This window comes from Rhea americana, unplaced genomic scaffold, assembly GCF_003343005.1.
Source record: "Rhea americana isolate MKP2758 unplaced genomic scaffold, rheAme1 scaffold_230, whole genome shotgun sequence".
Classification (NCBI taxonomy): Eukaryota; Metazoa; Chordata; class Aves; order Rheiformes; family Rheidae; genus Rhea; species Rhea americana.
Genome location: NW_028186347.1, coordinates 423,621 through 439,512, shown reverse-complemented (window position 1 = coordinate 439,512; position 15,892 = coordinate 423,621). Strand labels below are relative to the sequence as shown.

The 15,892-nt window shown below is 41.7% G+C and overlaps 1 protein-coding gene across 1 annotated transcript in view; it reads left to right on the top strand.

Moving 5' to 3' along the window:
* The window catches only part of ROR1 (ROR family WNT receptor 1), a 156,402-nt gene continuing 140,510 nt past the window's right edge, over window positions 1-15,892 (top strand). The window contains exon 1 of the mRNA XM_085306045.1: window positions 1-247. Coding sequence (XP_085162171.1) covers window positions 139-247 — 109 coding nt within the window. The 5' untranslated portion in view covers window positions 1-138. The remainder of the gene's footprint in view (window positions 248-15,892) is intronic.

The window sequence follows — 15,892 nt, the reverse complement described above, 5'->3', positions numbered from 1 at the left end:
GGCCGCCCGCGCCCGGCGCTCGCTCCCCGCCCGGAGAGCGGCGGCGCGGGAGGAGCCGCGGAGCGCAGCGGGCCGGCCCGGGACGCCGGCGCTGCGCCGTGGATGTCGGAGTAGCGCGGCGGCGGCGGCGGCTCAGGAATGCAGCAGCCGCCCCGGCCGGGCGGCGGGGACGGGAGCCTCTTGCTGCTCCCGCTGCTCCTGCTGCTGCGCGCGGGGAGCCGGGCGGAGCTCGCCGAGGCCACGCAAGGTAGGGACGCGCGGGGCTGCCCCTCGCCCGCCGCCGCTTTTGTCCCGTGCCCGCCGCGGGCTCCCTGCGGCCGGGCCGCGGCCGTCGCGAGCGGGGCGGCGGCGGCGCCGTTAACGGCTGCGGCGCCGCTAACGGCCGTTAACGGCCGCGCTGAGGAGCTCGGCGGGGATCCCGCGACACCGCCCTGCGCTCCGTCAGCCCCGGCTTCGGGGCACCTCTGCCCCGCTCCCTGCCCTTACAGCCTTCCCAAACTTCGTTTTTTTTTTCCTTTTAACTTTTAAAGAAAGCCCCTTCGATTTCGTTTTTACGACCATTATATGTATTTCTCCATCCCCCTTGTTCAAGAGGTTTGCTTTCAGCCTTTTGCAGTGTCCTGTGCTTAAAGCAGCCTAACGCCTGCATGAAGGGACCTAGGTAGAACTAGGCAGAAGAAATTTAAATGTTTAGGGCAGGCTGGTAAAAAGCAAGCAGCGATTTTGGATGCCTCTGTGAGAGTTCTAGTAAGAGTAGGTATCTGCACAAAGTCAGGGTCTTGGAAGGTGCTTTATGGTGGATGTTTAAGTCACAGGTCACTTCTGGAAAGTCTTGGTTGATAATATTCATAATAAATATTTAGCACTTAAACAAGAAAAAGAGAGCGCTAAAGAGATGTGAGACTCATACGCTTAAGTATTTAGAGGTGCAGAGCTGGAAAAGCTGTGGTTTTAAAGCCCCTAAGCTAAATTGCAGATACGGCAGGGCAGTTGCCATTAAAGAGTCAGTTGTGGCTAGCAGATGCAGCGCGGTCGCCGTGCGGTGGTGGGGTCTGTGTTTCCGTCTGTGCGCCCGCGTGTCCCGTGCGGTGCTGGTGGAACACGCCCCGCGCGTGCCGAGGCTGCGCTGGACGCGTGGGTCCACGAGTGGAGCAGATGCCGTCACCGGCTGATGCTCCAGCTTTGGGACAGGAATTCTCTGTGCCATCTCAGTGGGGAAAAACGTTCAAATGTTGCTTTACTCTGTCTCCAGGGAATTCTGTATATGCTTGCAAAATAGCTGTACTGCTGAAAGGCAACCCTCTCCCCTCCCAACCCCAAGGTTAAGGATGTAGAAGGTGTGACTGAAATAAAGTTACTCAGCCTCTTCTGATTTTTAGTTTGAATTCAAAGTTTGAAGGTTATAATGTGGGGTTTTGTGGGTTTCGAAGAACCTGGGGGAAAAGAACAAACATGATGCAATGGAAAATGGGGGATCCAAAACTGGCCATTTTCATTTACTGTAARTTCTGCTGGAAAGTGATTTTCACTATGTGATTTTACCTGTGTCTGAGCATATAGCTTTTAATAAACAATTACCTTCCACACTGAAATATTTTCTATATTGTAACTAATATTTGTAGCAAAACCTTACAATGTTGGCCCATGGATGTAGCAGATTTTGTGTCTTTTAATATTAGAAGACATCTATCACATGTATTACAAGTACATATTACATTTTTTCCCCCATACATGTTAAAGCTCTAGATTTTGTAGAAGGATTAGGCAGCCTCAACATCTAAAACTTTAATTTACAAAATTTTGGTATTAAATATTTTGCAGATTTCTTTAAGATAGTTGCAGTGGCTGGGTGAACAGATCTTGCTTCATCAGAAAACCAGCCARCCAAACAGAACCCATCAATTCCTATTCCTCACTCTCATATTTTTCAGAAAGATCAAGTATGGACAGCTAAATAGGTAGCAGACTCTTTTTCTGGGCACGTCGAACAAGGGCTGCAATGCAAATCCATCTGTAGTAGGAACCTAATTTGTACTCCCAGAAAAGATCTAGTGCTGATTATCTGGGAGTCTGAGACCTGCCTAACACAGTGAAAGCATTAAATAATAGTTCAGATTGTTAGCTCCCAAAAGTCCAGAAGGATCAGAGCCTCCTTCTGCTACGTTTAGTCCAGACATCTGTGAAGACGTGATTCCTACTCCATCAGTCCCAGTTTGACACTCTAGTCCGGTAAACATAACGCAGATGTGCACAAGTGTCCTCATGTGAATAGACCTAGGCAGCTCAGTAGGACAAGCCCCAAGAATCTGTGAGTAGGCCAGGATCCTGAACGACTGTTTTCACATCTCTTTTTGGGGGATTATTGCCAAGTAGTCCATTTAGTTGAGATATTGTCACRTGACCAAAACTCCTTTGCTGTATTACCTTCCAAAAACTCTTTTTCACTTTTTCTTTTCTTTCTTTTCCCCCTGTTACTCCCCTAACCTTTTTGACAGTGACCTTCCMTTGTACGGGGCAAAACAAAGCAAAAATACGTTTTCTTTTGTGCATTCATGCTGCCTTTATGCATGTTCTTCCCAAGGGTACCCACAGACTGGTCCAATAGTATTCTGAATAAAACCACAAAGTTAAAGTGAATGTAAGTAACAGGAACTCTCTGTGTTGGATATTTTTTCATTCTTCACAGTATCTAAGATGATTATTGATATTACCACTTCAACTTTATTATTGTTCAGTATCATGTAACTTCATGAGGACTCACAACGGAAGAAGCTTGCATAGTATAACAACATTTTAAAAGCATATAGTAAAAACATAGATCTCTAGATTATGTTTCAGATTATAAGAAGTGCTGTTGATTTTCTTGGAAGTTGCCTCCTGTGGGACAGAGTTCCTTGCTTTCACGTAGGCTGCGTAATACCCCGGTGGCTGTTGTGTCCGTAGGTCAGCAGGCCGCTCTTTCAGCCGCTCTCCCGTTCTGGGTTTACAAATAAACAAAAAGCTCGTGTTGCCGTATGCCTATAAAAGAATGAAAACAAATTTCACTGTTTCGCTGACTCTGATTGTAATCTCTCATTTATTCACCAGAGTTGTGTGAAGTATGAGCAAATTCTTTTCAGGACGTGGTGTGTTTGTTACTGTAATTGATGGCTACTGTTCTGTTGATTGCATGCACGCAAGCTTTCTGTTCAGTTAAAGCCTTGCCAATGCCATCTACGCAGAGGAGCGTTTTAAAGCTTGTGTACAAATTTTAAATACAAATACCTAAATCTAAGGAAGAAGAAAAAAAAAAGAGCTTCCCTGAGGTGTGACACTAGATACCACTCTTTGGAAACACGCGTAGAAATGCAGCAGTCTTCTGAGACTCTGAAAAGCACCTTGGAGTTGGAAGTACTTTAAAAAGTCACTAACTAAATGCAGCTGCTTCCCACATAGAGATTGTCCTGCAAGCCAGAAATATCTAGAAAGGTAACTAGTACAAAATAAARAGAGTGAACCCTTCCCCCAAGCCCTGGAAAAAACTTCTGCCGTGTAGTCATAGGGAGCTCAGTTTCAGGCTTTCTGTTGCAGTTGTAGGTATTTTTAAAACTTTAAGTCTTTATCTTTAGAAAAAAAACATTCAGAAATGTGAATTAATGATTCAGTCAAATGTGAATTGATGAAAAATGATTGTGGGCTGCAGTTATTTTGTACTGTAAAGAAATGTGTATTATGTACTGTTTCAGTGAGATGTTCTGATCTTGCTGTAAATATTTGAGTAAAGCAGCCCAGCAGTACATGCTGGTGTGTCTCTGGCCTTGGCAGAGCTGGAGAGTCTTGCGCCCTGCTGTTTGTGGCTAGAGGTGTGACAGTGATGATGCAGCTTAGGCTTTTACAGCAATTCCTAACTGCTGAATCACTTAAATGAGCAGTAAATCRAGTTGTTTTGTGATTAAGGTGTTATCTTTGATTTGAGTGTCTGGTTAAAGAAAGGCAGTTGGACAGCTGCCTTTGTAGGGCTTCTTCCACCCCATTCTCAGTCTGATCTTGGAAATACTGAAAGACGATGAATCTGCTTGTTCGTAAGTGAAGCAGTAGTGGAACRAATAAAATGAGAGCAATCATCTATGGTTTCTTTCTAGATGATAACAAAATCCTAGAATTACTTGAAGGATACTTCTGTAGGTTTGGTGRCTGCACTTTTACATACTTTATGAATGAAGAGCACTCTAAAATTCATTGAAATTTTACATTCGGTGTAAATTTTATTTTGGTCAGATACTATGCAAGAAGTTACAACTTCTTCTRTCTGCTTACTAGCAGACTCACCCGTTTCCTGTCCCACAAGGATTGTGGCATATTAGAAGGTTTGCCTTATTTAATGCCTTCTGATGCCCAAAATGACAGAACACACAGAAAGACTATGGAGTTTGCTAAGTTGAAAAAATGGAATAATTTCAACTTAAATAGATACTACTGTTGTATTAGGTAATAATACAGCACTGATTCTTAGCATATATTGATAAAAAAGTTCATTGAGGTTCTCTAGGGAAGATAATGTAAAATAAAATAGCTTGCATGTATTTGGAATCTAATGCAATGTGATATTGAAAATGGTGCTCAGCCAAAGTCAGGCAGCTTGGGTGGGGGGAAGTAGTTGTAGGAAAGGAACCTTTTAGTGAGGGAAAGCAACAATGTGGRTTTCTCAGCATACCTCCATGCCAGCATCCTGTAGGGAGGAACACTGCCTTCCAGGAYCTCCTTGAGCGGAGACATCGGAGTGCCACTGATTCCAAGTCCATTTGCAGAGTGATATTTGAAAGGAAATGAAATTTGAAAGAGTGATATTTCACAAGTGACTTGTGAARGGTATCCCATGCTGCATATTGCTGAGATGGACACAACTCTGGAGGGTGATTAGTTAGGTATTACTCCTGAAAAATAATGCTTTAAAAATGCCAGAATGATCACCAACAGGAACAGAAAACTGTATCGCTCTCATTTAATAGGAACTGACAGATATAATTAATTATGGGGTCAGTACTGTGTTTTAGTAGTATCATGTACAATGTTAGGGCTAATAACAAGAGAAAATTTTGAAGGCTTTTTTTTTTTTTCGTGTCAAGAGAACTCCTGTATTTCAACAAATCATCATTCAGAGTCTGTGAAGAAAGCCTGCAATATGCTCTTAAACAGAATAAAGCCTAGGCCAAGGCTGCTTTGTTACTTGTACCAGATTCCACAGGGTAATTGTACTTGATACCCGCTTCTAACAAAGATCCCTTCAGAAAGCTGCATATAGGCTCCGGTTGTGTTTGATCAGTGAGGTGCTGCAGAGCACCTTCACAGGACGCTGAAGAACAACAAAAAATTAAGTGTCTCTTGCAGGAAGTATGCTMTATCAGCAATGCTGGCAAGGTCTAGGCAGCATACTCGTGTTGTCTGGATCCAGGCTCTGACCTGCCAGCTCAGCAGGGCTGGTCCAAGCGCAGCTTAATCCCCATAGGCCCTCTTGTTGTTGCACTCAGCCGCAGGGAGCTGGGGCATGTTCGCAGCACTCTGGGAACATGGAAGGGAAAGGAGATCCATCTGGCCCTGGTKTCGGGGAAGGTTAAAAATAAAAAATGAAATACATCTGAGGCAAGGCACCACATGTAGAGGCAAGGCATGCTTCTCCTGAAGAGTTCTAGCAAAAGCACTGATAACTTTGTGCAGATGCACATGGTTTTTATACCTGCTGCTGATGCCCTGTTCTGCACTGCGTTGTTCAGACAGGCTTTCAGTCAGTAACAGGTAGTTGGTGCTGCATTTGCCTCAGGACTTAGCCATCCAAATATGCAATGGTAAAGTTTAATTACTAGTCATGTTCTTGAGAAAATGGTTCCTGGACAATTAGTGAAGGCCCCAATGGAAGCCAACATTTTATTAAAAGTTTTCTTTTTTCAATCTGGTCAGATCRTATGCAGAAAGTGATATTTCACGATGGCTTCCTATGACCCTCTGCTCCTTTCCTCCAAGGGGCGTCAGCAGTGTGTATGCCTGTTCCCCTCCTGGATGCCCTGCTCGTCCTGCAGCAGAGGTCTGAACATCTGCTCAGCAGCATCTGGGAAAGGGACAGCCTGGTGAAGCTCTGTGTCAGAGCACAGCAGCAGACCATGGGAAACTGCAAGATCAGAGATAAGCAAGGAAAAACGCTCAGCAACTTTATAACCTTGTCACACATTCCCTCCAGAGACTGGAGATATATGAGGATATGCTTTTCTTACCCTTAGAACGGGAGATTATCTTTGGAAGGATATGCGCTTCCGCAGTAACAGGACGGGAGTTTCTCTTCAAACATAACTATTTTGTCTTTGTTGGAAGAAMGTCTATCCTAAGATGGTAAGCCATGCTTTAAAAGACTGATGGTGCAAGTGTAATGTGCTGCCTGAGAGTGTCCGTGTGGTGGCTAGTGCACGTAGAATGTGGTGGCTCCTTGTTTGGAGGATCTGCATGCTCTAGCGCTGAGAATACAGGGTGGAGAAGAAGGGATTTTATTATCTGCATGAGCTTGTTTTTAAAACACAGGAGGACCTTTAGCTCCTCCCAGCTTAACTTGGGGAGGTGAGTACTTCTCAATCTGTTTGGCAAAGGCATAAGGCTTGGTTCAGTCCATAGGGTTCAGAGGCCTTTTTAGAAAAAACATGTTGCTGGAGATGGTAATAGTGAGTGAGGAAATTTTGAGAGAGTCAAATTTTTTTTTTTTAGTTTAATCATGTCTTGAACTTTATATCTTCTTTTGGGGTCAATATTACTTTGGAAAGAACCTATCCTTGTATTTCCATCTTCTGACCACATCCAGGTAAAATTAAGGGAATAGACGTTTATAGAGAGAAGAGATGTCTTTCTTTAACCCAACTGACAAGCTTTCGAGTGCAGAATGACTGAGATATCTTAGACCTGGGAGAAAGTGGACACTAATAAGACCTATTAATAACACCAGCACCTTTTCTTTTGTCTTTAAATCATTACAGCTGCGTAACTACTGTTGTTTGAAAAATAATGGCAATGCTTCCAGCAGTATGTAGAATTAACTTGTTCTGAGCAAAGGGTATAGGTTAGTGTTTTGGTTTGTTTTCATCTAAGCATTTCCTTAGTTATTATGAAAATGTATTATTGTGCCTGTTGTGTTAAAGTACTTTCAGTTAAAGTGACTTTTCCATGGTCTTCTAAGAGTTTTTGTCTGATTTGTGGACAGAATCTAAGTGAGTGACTGATCGTAAGAAGTGATCAGGAAGTGTCTGTTCTTCCTGAAGGCTTAGATTTAAAAGCCAAAATGTAAAATCAATGACATATGCAYAAGCTTCCTGCAGAATAAAAAAAATACTAGGAGGGCAGAATGAGTGCGGAGTGCTGTAATGAGGCTGGGCTGATGGGCTTCCTAAAAAGTTTGGTAGAACATGCAGTAAGGGCAACTTGGTCTTGGTGTCCTTCAAGGACGGATTGTTGATTGTGTAACAGCTTTTGTTATAAAACATTATGCAGTGGATATGTTTGGATAAAGTAACAGTKTGCAAGAGCTGTTTTGTTGCAAATATTAGTATGTTGTGGAACTGCTAGTGTTTCAAGACCTTTAGCTACCCAGTTAGCTGAAAAAAAAACAGAAAGTGTTAGGCAGGACTCAGTATACTCCATGAGGTTAGGTGGGTGTACTCTCTGTCTTTCTATGAATAGAAAGGGTTTTGAATGTTTTCAGTGGATTTCTATGTTTGATAAAGCTTTTATTTTTCTATAGATTTACTGAAAAAATATTTATGCCAGTTTGGAGCAAAGCTACAAAGCAAGTGGTAAATCAGCTTTTTGACTTGGTTCTTGGAGGAGAAGAGCTACCGAAATGCTGTCATTGTGTTTGTAGCAGCAGCTAAATAAAATGTACGAGCCCTTTTTACTGCCCAAAGCCTCAGTGTCCACACCTTTGAACATCTGTGGAATATATTAATTGCAGAGGGTTTTTTGATTGAGTTCAATTTCAGTAATTGTGACCTCAAAGATGAGTGTGATTCAGTATATGAAATGATCACTAGGATGGACAGAGTTCTTTGTGTCTTCACAGCACTGTGTAAAAATGTTAACTGTATGATTTTAAAACATCTTTATCCTAAAGCTTGGCCAAATGACAGAAAATGAGTTAGCTAAGATATGACTCATTTCTGATTAAGTTAGGCCCTCTGCATCTTTCTAATGAACAAAACTCGTTCTCCTACCTTTCTCTTCATTGATAGGTATCATCTTTATCATATTGGGAATTTCACTCTCATCCATGATACTTTTATAGAGTATTATTTTGTGTTTGAGCATGGTGAAGCCTGTATTGTAGGTATTTATGACAGGTTTTATTGCATCTCACAATTTTTCCTGTAAAAGGCCAATTATCATGGTTTAACATCTCTTCTCCAGAATTAATTTGGTCATAAATAAAAGGAAGTGTCTTTATAATTGTTTTGTTTACTCTGAACTACTTGGTATACTGTATAAATAATGACCATTCTGTATGTTGTAGTTTTTATTTTCTACTTGAATTTTTAATTCCATATCTTTTAATTTTTTTATACATTCTCTCCCTGTGACTTCTGTGAAAACTTGTAGCATGATAGAGACATCTCTTTATCTCCAGAACAAGCTGAGTGCGGAGGGCAGCACATTGAGCTCTGCTTTCATTACGTTTTATCAGAAGGACACGAGGAGTCATTTAATTCCCAGTCAGTTAGCTGTCGGCAGKGCAAAATACATGTATATTTGCAAAACGCTGACTTACAGACAGTGGTTAGAACCCCCAGTGCTCGTGGTTGTTATTGGTAAGGCCAGTGTCTGGATTTACATCATTAAATCTTTCAAAAGGGCGCAGATTAGCACTAGATGGATCTTGGCTTCTGACTTCGTATTCTAGTGTCTTGAATYGTTTTCTCTTCTTGTTTTTGAAGTTCTGCTCCAAATGCAGAAAAGGTTTCCAGTTTTGATTTGTGTGCCCTTTGCTTTTCAAAGGAAGAGTAGAGCTCTCCTGRGAGCTGACTCGCCCTGGAGGCTTGGTGCTACCCCACAACTGAGCAGCTAGGAGCAAGAGGGAAGCCTGTAATTAATAGTGAGAATGTTGTAGTTCGGAAATAACATTCAGGCAAAGATTAAATCTGAAATTCTAAGTGGGTTCTTTCGTTCAGGCCTCACCCTGGTAATTGCTGCGTTTTGCTGCTGCTGGCCTCGACGGTTGCAGTTCGCTCTAATTAGCGGTATCTCTGAAGTTCTCYCAGTGCAAAGCTGGCCACCTTCTAACTGGGCTGGGTACTCTTGGGGCTTGAGCCTCTTCACTGATTTCCTTTTACTCTCCGAGGCAATGTATTAGCKTTGCTGACGCTTTTACAGCTCTGAATGGTCTGGAGTTGCGGTTTGAGAGCTTGGTCTCTTTGCCCTGAATTGCATTGAGCGGTTGTGATTAGCTGGGAACTGCTGGCACCTCTGAGGCTGAAACACTTCATGTTCACGATAGGATGGTTTTGAACTGAGGGCCCCTTACTTTTAAATTCACTTTTCTTGGCAGTCTGTCAGAGTCTAAGTCTGGCAACCTTTGTGAGTGAGATGTAACAAGCCTCACTTATTTTTGCTATTGGTCTGTCACTGTGTTTTTAATTTACTGTAATTTAATAACTGACACGATGCTGGAATAAATAAATGGGCTGTGAACATTCTCGAGGACTTTGGAAGTCCAGCTCAGGGCAAGCTTTAGCTTTTAATTAACACTGTCCTTGAGATTTATTGTTAAAATTGTATCCTTTTAAATAAGTAAATCTGAAGTTGAGTAAGATGTGAATAATTGAAACCTGGTGTGGGACAGCAGAACGCATTACAGTGCATGCAGCAGTGGGGCGTGGGGCCTTTCCCCGGTGGAGTGAGCGACGAGCCATCGTGACTCTGGGCTCTGTTTCTCAGAAGTTATGGGTCATTCCACTACCAGGCCATAAGTTGAATATTGTCATAGTTTATTCTCTCCCTTTATTTTTCCTATGCACAATGTATTGCTGTGTGTTGGAAAACACGTGTTCTTCGCCACATTAAGGAAGGTAGTATTTTACATGTGCATAAACCAGATTTTTAGTACAGCAGAGAACTTTAGGAAGGTCTTAAGAGGACCAAGTTAAAAACATTTGTCAAAGCCTTTTGCCTCTTTTAGCCCCTACTGTTTGGAAAWTCTCAAAAATGAGGTCCTTGCAAGACATCCTCTCATTACAGAAGAATCTTAGTGATTAGCAAACTTTGAATTCATCGGGGATCAGAAGAAGACATTTTCATGATTTTCTCCGGTTGTGTAGGGGGAAGTTCTATCCGATTTGCCATTTTTCCTCAGAATGGCTGTTGTGTGGGCTGTGATTTATGCTCTTGCATTCTGGTTTTGCAATTTTTTTTAACATGCAATCTTCCTTAGAGTCTAATGTAGCATTTTTCACTCTTTGAACTGCTTATACAGTGGCCTCTGACCAGCAGTAGAAGGTTCACAAAATTTTAGAACATTTTATATGTAGAAATTTGACATTTGGTATGGACACCTCTTAAGATCTTTGATTTCCCACTTCTTATAGCTGCAAAGCAAACTCTTGCGGGTATACAAACTTGCGCCCTTTCGATTTCAGGCTGAAAGTCACAATTTCCAGGGAGTGTCATCATCAGACTGATTAGTCTTGGTCTGTTTGTTCAGGTATGCTGTTCAGGGCTACGCAAATAGGTTAGGTTGGGCATTAAGCTGAGTGTCCTGTTCCTTTCTTCCTGAACTAGTTTTAATGGGGAGCTAGATTTTGGCGGAAGTCATAACTGTCCGTCTACAAATCTGTTGCTCTGTGGAGATCAGAATAGTTCTGGGAAAGTTCTTTGACCTATCTTGAAAATTAAAAAGAGTCAGTAGTTAGCTTTGAGGGGAGTGGGAAGGATCTTCTCAATGTTGATAGCAAATAAAGTTAATTTTCAGGGAACCTGTTCAATAGAAAAATAGAGACTACCTGCAAACTAGCTGCCTTCCCCTGTTGAAAGGGTCATGGTTTGGTAAAGGGATCACTGATGAGAGTGTCACACATGGAAGCGGCTCCTGTGAATGTGGGACCCTCACAGGGGTCTCGGGGAACTGAGATGCTCGAGGACTCGCTCTCATCTTGCGTCAGTCGTGGGGTAGCATGGTATGTTGTGTTCTTACTTGAGCCATTCTGAAGGCTCTGGTCGCGAGGTGACATTTTTTAACCTACTTTATGACTCTGCTTGGGCACCTTTGCTGTGATGGTCCTATCCAGCCTTAAAAATTCATGGGTAACTGTAAGCGCAGTCCCCTCTTTCAAAAAGATTTTAGTTGAATGCCGCGTTAAAGCCTTAGCTGGCAGCGTCTGTCCTGTTGTGTCGGCAGACGGCTGAAGCTGTTGCCTGGGGCGTCACAGACGCACGTGCAGCAAGGGTCACAGCAGCCAGAGCAGTGCTAGCGTGGSCTTTGGCTTTGGAAAATTGCAGTGTGTAGGGTTCTGCCAATTTGGTACTTCAGGCTTTTTTCTTTTTTCTTTTCTTTCCTTTCCTTTCAGCTCAACAGCAGTCTCCTTCCCAAACGCTGTAATTGTCGGATGTTCTGTTATACTCTTCTCCTGCCAGTTATTATCTCTTAAGATTATCACGGGTAACGTCACATGGACTAATTGCAATAACTGAAAAGGCCTGAGGGGAAGAATTCTGTCTCTGCCCTGCAAGCAGGGGATTAAGTGTGTATATATTCAGTGTAATTTGCTGAGAGGTGTCTATGTACATATCTGTCAGAAGAACTGTAAAATGATTTGAAATATTACAAAGGATAGTTATATGATGATATGGAGGATCAACTTTCTTTTGCTTTTGTTGGGTTATCCCACTGGAGCTTTATACACTTCTTTTCCCCTTGCCTGTATAAGCTAGTGTCAGACTCCTTGAGAAGATACTTATGTTCTTGAAAGATTATTGTTCTAATTGAGCTTTCATTTCAGYGGGTATCAAGGCCTGGCATTATCCTGCTATTTGTTACTGTAATTTTACTGTAAATTACTGACACTAGAGATGATTGGTGATTAAAATGAAAATGACTGAGCTGTAGGAAGGAAATATTAGTTTTCAACCTCTACTTTCTTTTTTTGCTATTTTAAAGATCCYACCATTGGTTAAGATCTTCTGGGGCTCAGTGATTAAGTAATGGTGATTAAAGCAGTCAATCTGAGCAACAGAGCCTGGTAGATTTTCTGCCTGGGTCCTTTAACAAGTACATAGCACATATCTTTTAGGAAAGTTAGCAGATGATTGCTTTCAGTCAGCTGAAATATTTCCCATATAAAAGAATCCCTGCTATGCTGGACTTTTGATGGGGAGTACTGTTGCATAGGAAATAACAGGCTGGATTAAGGGAATGTTCCCCACAGAAATGTATTTTTAATGATCTTGTTTGGGTTTCTGCAAAATGAAATCTGAATCCTGAAATCATTAATTCTGAATTTTTAGATCAGAAATGCCTATTGGCAGAATCAGCAGCGCTAAAAGCAGGCACTGGCACTCCATCGGGCCTCTGTTTCCATGTTTGCTCATGCAGATGCATCCTGGTTTGTCCTAAAGAAATCAGCATTTCAGCATTTCTAAAAATTGTATTCATCTTTCTTCCATTTTATCTTGGGTATTACAGAAAAATGAACTMTGCTTACTAAAATTTTGATGAACCTGGGCTGTCTTCAGAATCTCTTTGGTGCCTGGACCTTCCTGTGTACATTTTTTTAAAAAATGTTTCTGTTAAAAATAGGGTTTCCAGCACTAGAGCTGCCTTTGTGGTATCGTGTGCTGCGGTTCTAAGCTGCTGCTTTTGACCTGGAGCAATTACATAATGCAGGGGTGGAAGCTGTACAACATACCAGTTTTGTACAGCTAAGAGGTACGGAGTGAATTATCTGAACATACAAAAAGATTTCTCTGTCCTAATTTTGGCTTCAGTGGCAACAGTTCCTAAGCTTTCCTTGGGCCTTTGAGAAAAACAGAAGCAGGTTGCCCCATGACAGTGCTGCTGGGCAGTACAGGGGATGCTGCTATAACCCTAGAAGATGCCGCTTTAGACAGCGTAAATTCATTGCACTTAGTGACCATATTTGTCTACCTCTTAGATATAAAAAGTAAATTGAAAAATCAGCGTGGGAGGTGTTCCTTTAATTTTAAATTCCAGCCATCCTGTTCATTTTTTCATGGAAAATAATTTGCTCCTTTGTTTCTGGTCACACTTCATTTAGTAGTGAGCAGAGATAGTTCTTTCATGGAAAGCTGAGTGTCCTAGAAAATCTTACCCCAAAGAACAGAGACGTGCAGTTGTCCTAACTAACTTCACTGGGACTTAAAGTGCATGTGGTGCTTTAAAGAAATGAGAGAATATTATTTTTGGCCGCAGAGCTCTGTTAGACTGGTACAAATTCAGAGTATTTCCATTAACTTCAGTGTTGTTGCTCAGATGTGTGGTAGTACAACTGAGCTAGCTATATTTCTGTAGGTGTGCATTCATTTGTGCAATGAATGAAAACTAAGACTGCGAAATGGTGGTAGTCTGGAGTTCTGCTGGTCGCCCTTTTCCCAGAGATGTCGAGTGTCCTCTGCAGAACGTGTGAAATGTGAATACTTTGGATTTTGTCTTTAAGCAGAATATAGTGTTACTTGTACTTCCTGCACCAAATACCATGGGAGAAAGCGCAGTTTTGATCAGTGCAATCCATACTGTGATGCATAGCTGTCTCAGCTTTCAGGGATGAAAGATGACTGTCATTTAAAGCAATTGCCATATGAGAAAACAGTGTCTATTCTTGCAGAGCTGTTTGGGGGAAGGGAGAAAGCAAATGCTTTGCATAGAGGGAAATGTCTGCTCAGGGGGTATTTGATTTCACTAAACAAAATATTATCTGACCTCTTTTGTATGGCTTTTATACCGTAATGGGAGTTAAAATGAACAGTCAAATGCAAATGGTTACATTTCTTGTTCGATATATGTTCTCAGGCTCTCTACCAACCTTAACCATAATATCCTGTCTTTTTTTCTTAAAGAAATATATACTAGGAAATTAAGACATTGAATTTGTGTAATAATAAATAGTATAGAATTCAGTCGAGTCCTAATGGAAAGATACTGTTTATTTCTACTAGAAAAATGTCTCAGGCTGAAATATGATTTGAAATAAGCAGTTTCAGTTCCAAATTTTAAATCCATTTGTATGTCAGGACAGCATTTACAGTATTTAATGAAAGCTGTAGTTACTTGAGGCAATCCTTGATCTTGAAGCATACAGTTTTACTTGCATGTGCAGTCCAGAAAGAGTAATAGCATTTCTCTAGGCAGGAACTTGCATTTTGTCTTTCAGAGGAATATAAACAAATAAAAAAGGAAACTTTTAATGTGGTGTATTTAAAGTAGCTCTCTTGATTGAGGAACAACTCCTGTTTTTCAGTTTCCTGTGTAACCTCTTCATTTTTTATTAGTTTTCTCATCACTTCAGTGATCTGAAGTGTGGGGGGTTTTTTTGTTTGGTTGGTTTTTGTTTTTTATGTGCTCCAAAAGGATTTGATAATCTTCAAGATTTTTCTGTTTTGCCTGAATCTATCAAACTTTTGTTTGGATGAAGTGAAAAGGAAGGCAGCTGCAAGTGTCTCTTTCCTGTTGCACAAGATGTGATCCCTTGAGGATCTTGCCGTTCTGCAGAATTTACTAGTTTAAGCCTAACTAGGAAACGTTTTGGGTATTTTACATTCATTCCTCTTTGACGTTTTGACATTTGGGACTTCAAAGGTGTATTTTGGATGTGAGCCCGGGTGAAAACATGCTGGAAAAGGGGTGCACCTGGCAGGGGAGGTTCTGGCAGCCCTTTTTTGGCCTGCATCAGCAAGTTCTGGCAGGGGCCAGCTTTAAGGCAAGGCATTTCTAGGGCTGCCATCTCCCCAGTGTCTACATCCTTGCACGTTTGTAGTTCTAGTATGGAGCAGGGTAACCCTCGGAGAAGGCAAATACAGAAGGTTTGAAAACTCAGTCTTGCTTCCTATTTTCCGGGGTATGAGAGTGTGTGTGCATTTTTTGTTTTGTTAAATTTTTTGGTAAATGAAGAACTTGCCCTTTGTGGGACTCTGTGCTGTTTGTTAAGATTTGGAGGTGAAATGGCATATTCTGATCGTTGTGATTTTCTTTCTTTGGTAAAAGGCTTGTTAAAAGACGTAAAGACTGTTTGGAAGGATGACCTGGTCCGGGGTGCAGCTGCTTCTTTGCTCACATCCTTCTCTGAGGAGCAGAGTGCYCTTTGGGGCTGTACTCTTAAGCTACTTGGACAAATAATTTCTATTGGCAATTTGAGGTCCTGGTTTTTTGTTTGGACATCAGTGCGTTCTTGTATCAGCTAGCATCTGCTTAATGTTTTCTGTTCACATTACTTTAACTGGGATATGCTTTGCTTAATTGAAACTTTGACATCACAGGAAGATATTTGGAGCRAACCTGCTCTTCCTTACACTGATGTAAATACAGAGTAAATACCTGCTGTGACTTGTGCTGRTAATACATTGTCTTTGCAGAATCCATGGTTTGAGGCTTCTTGGTTCTTTTGGTTCAGAAAAGCTCCAAATTTCTTGGCTTTCTGAGCATGTTGCAAAGCTTGCCTGCTCTTCGGGGCTACTTTGGCAAGAGGAGGATGGCAGGATGGAGTAGCGCTCATGCAAAGAAATGGTTAGGCTCTGATAACCGATTGTGACATTCTTTACATGCATTGTTTTTCAAAAGTATTTTTTTTTTGTACTTGTGCCAAAAGCACATGGTAGTTATATTCTTAAGTGAGCACCCTGATCTGGTGTTGGAAATGTGCTGTGTTTCAGTTCTTATGTGCGC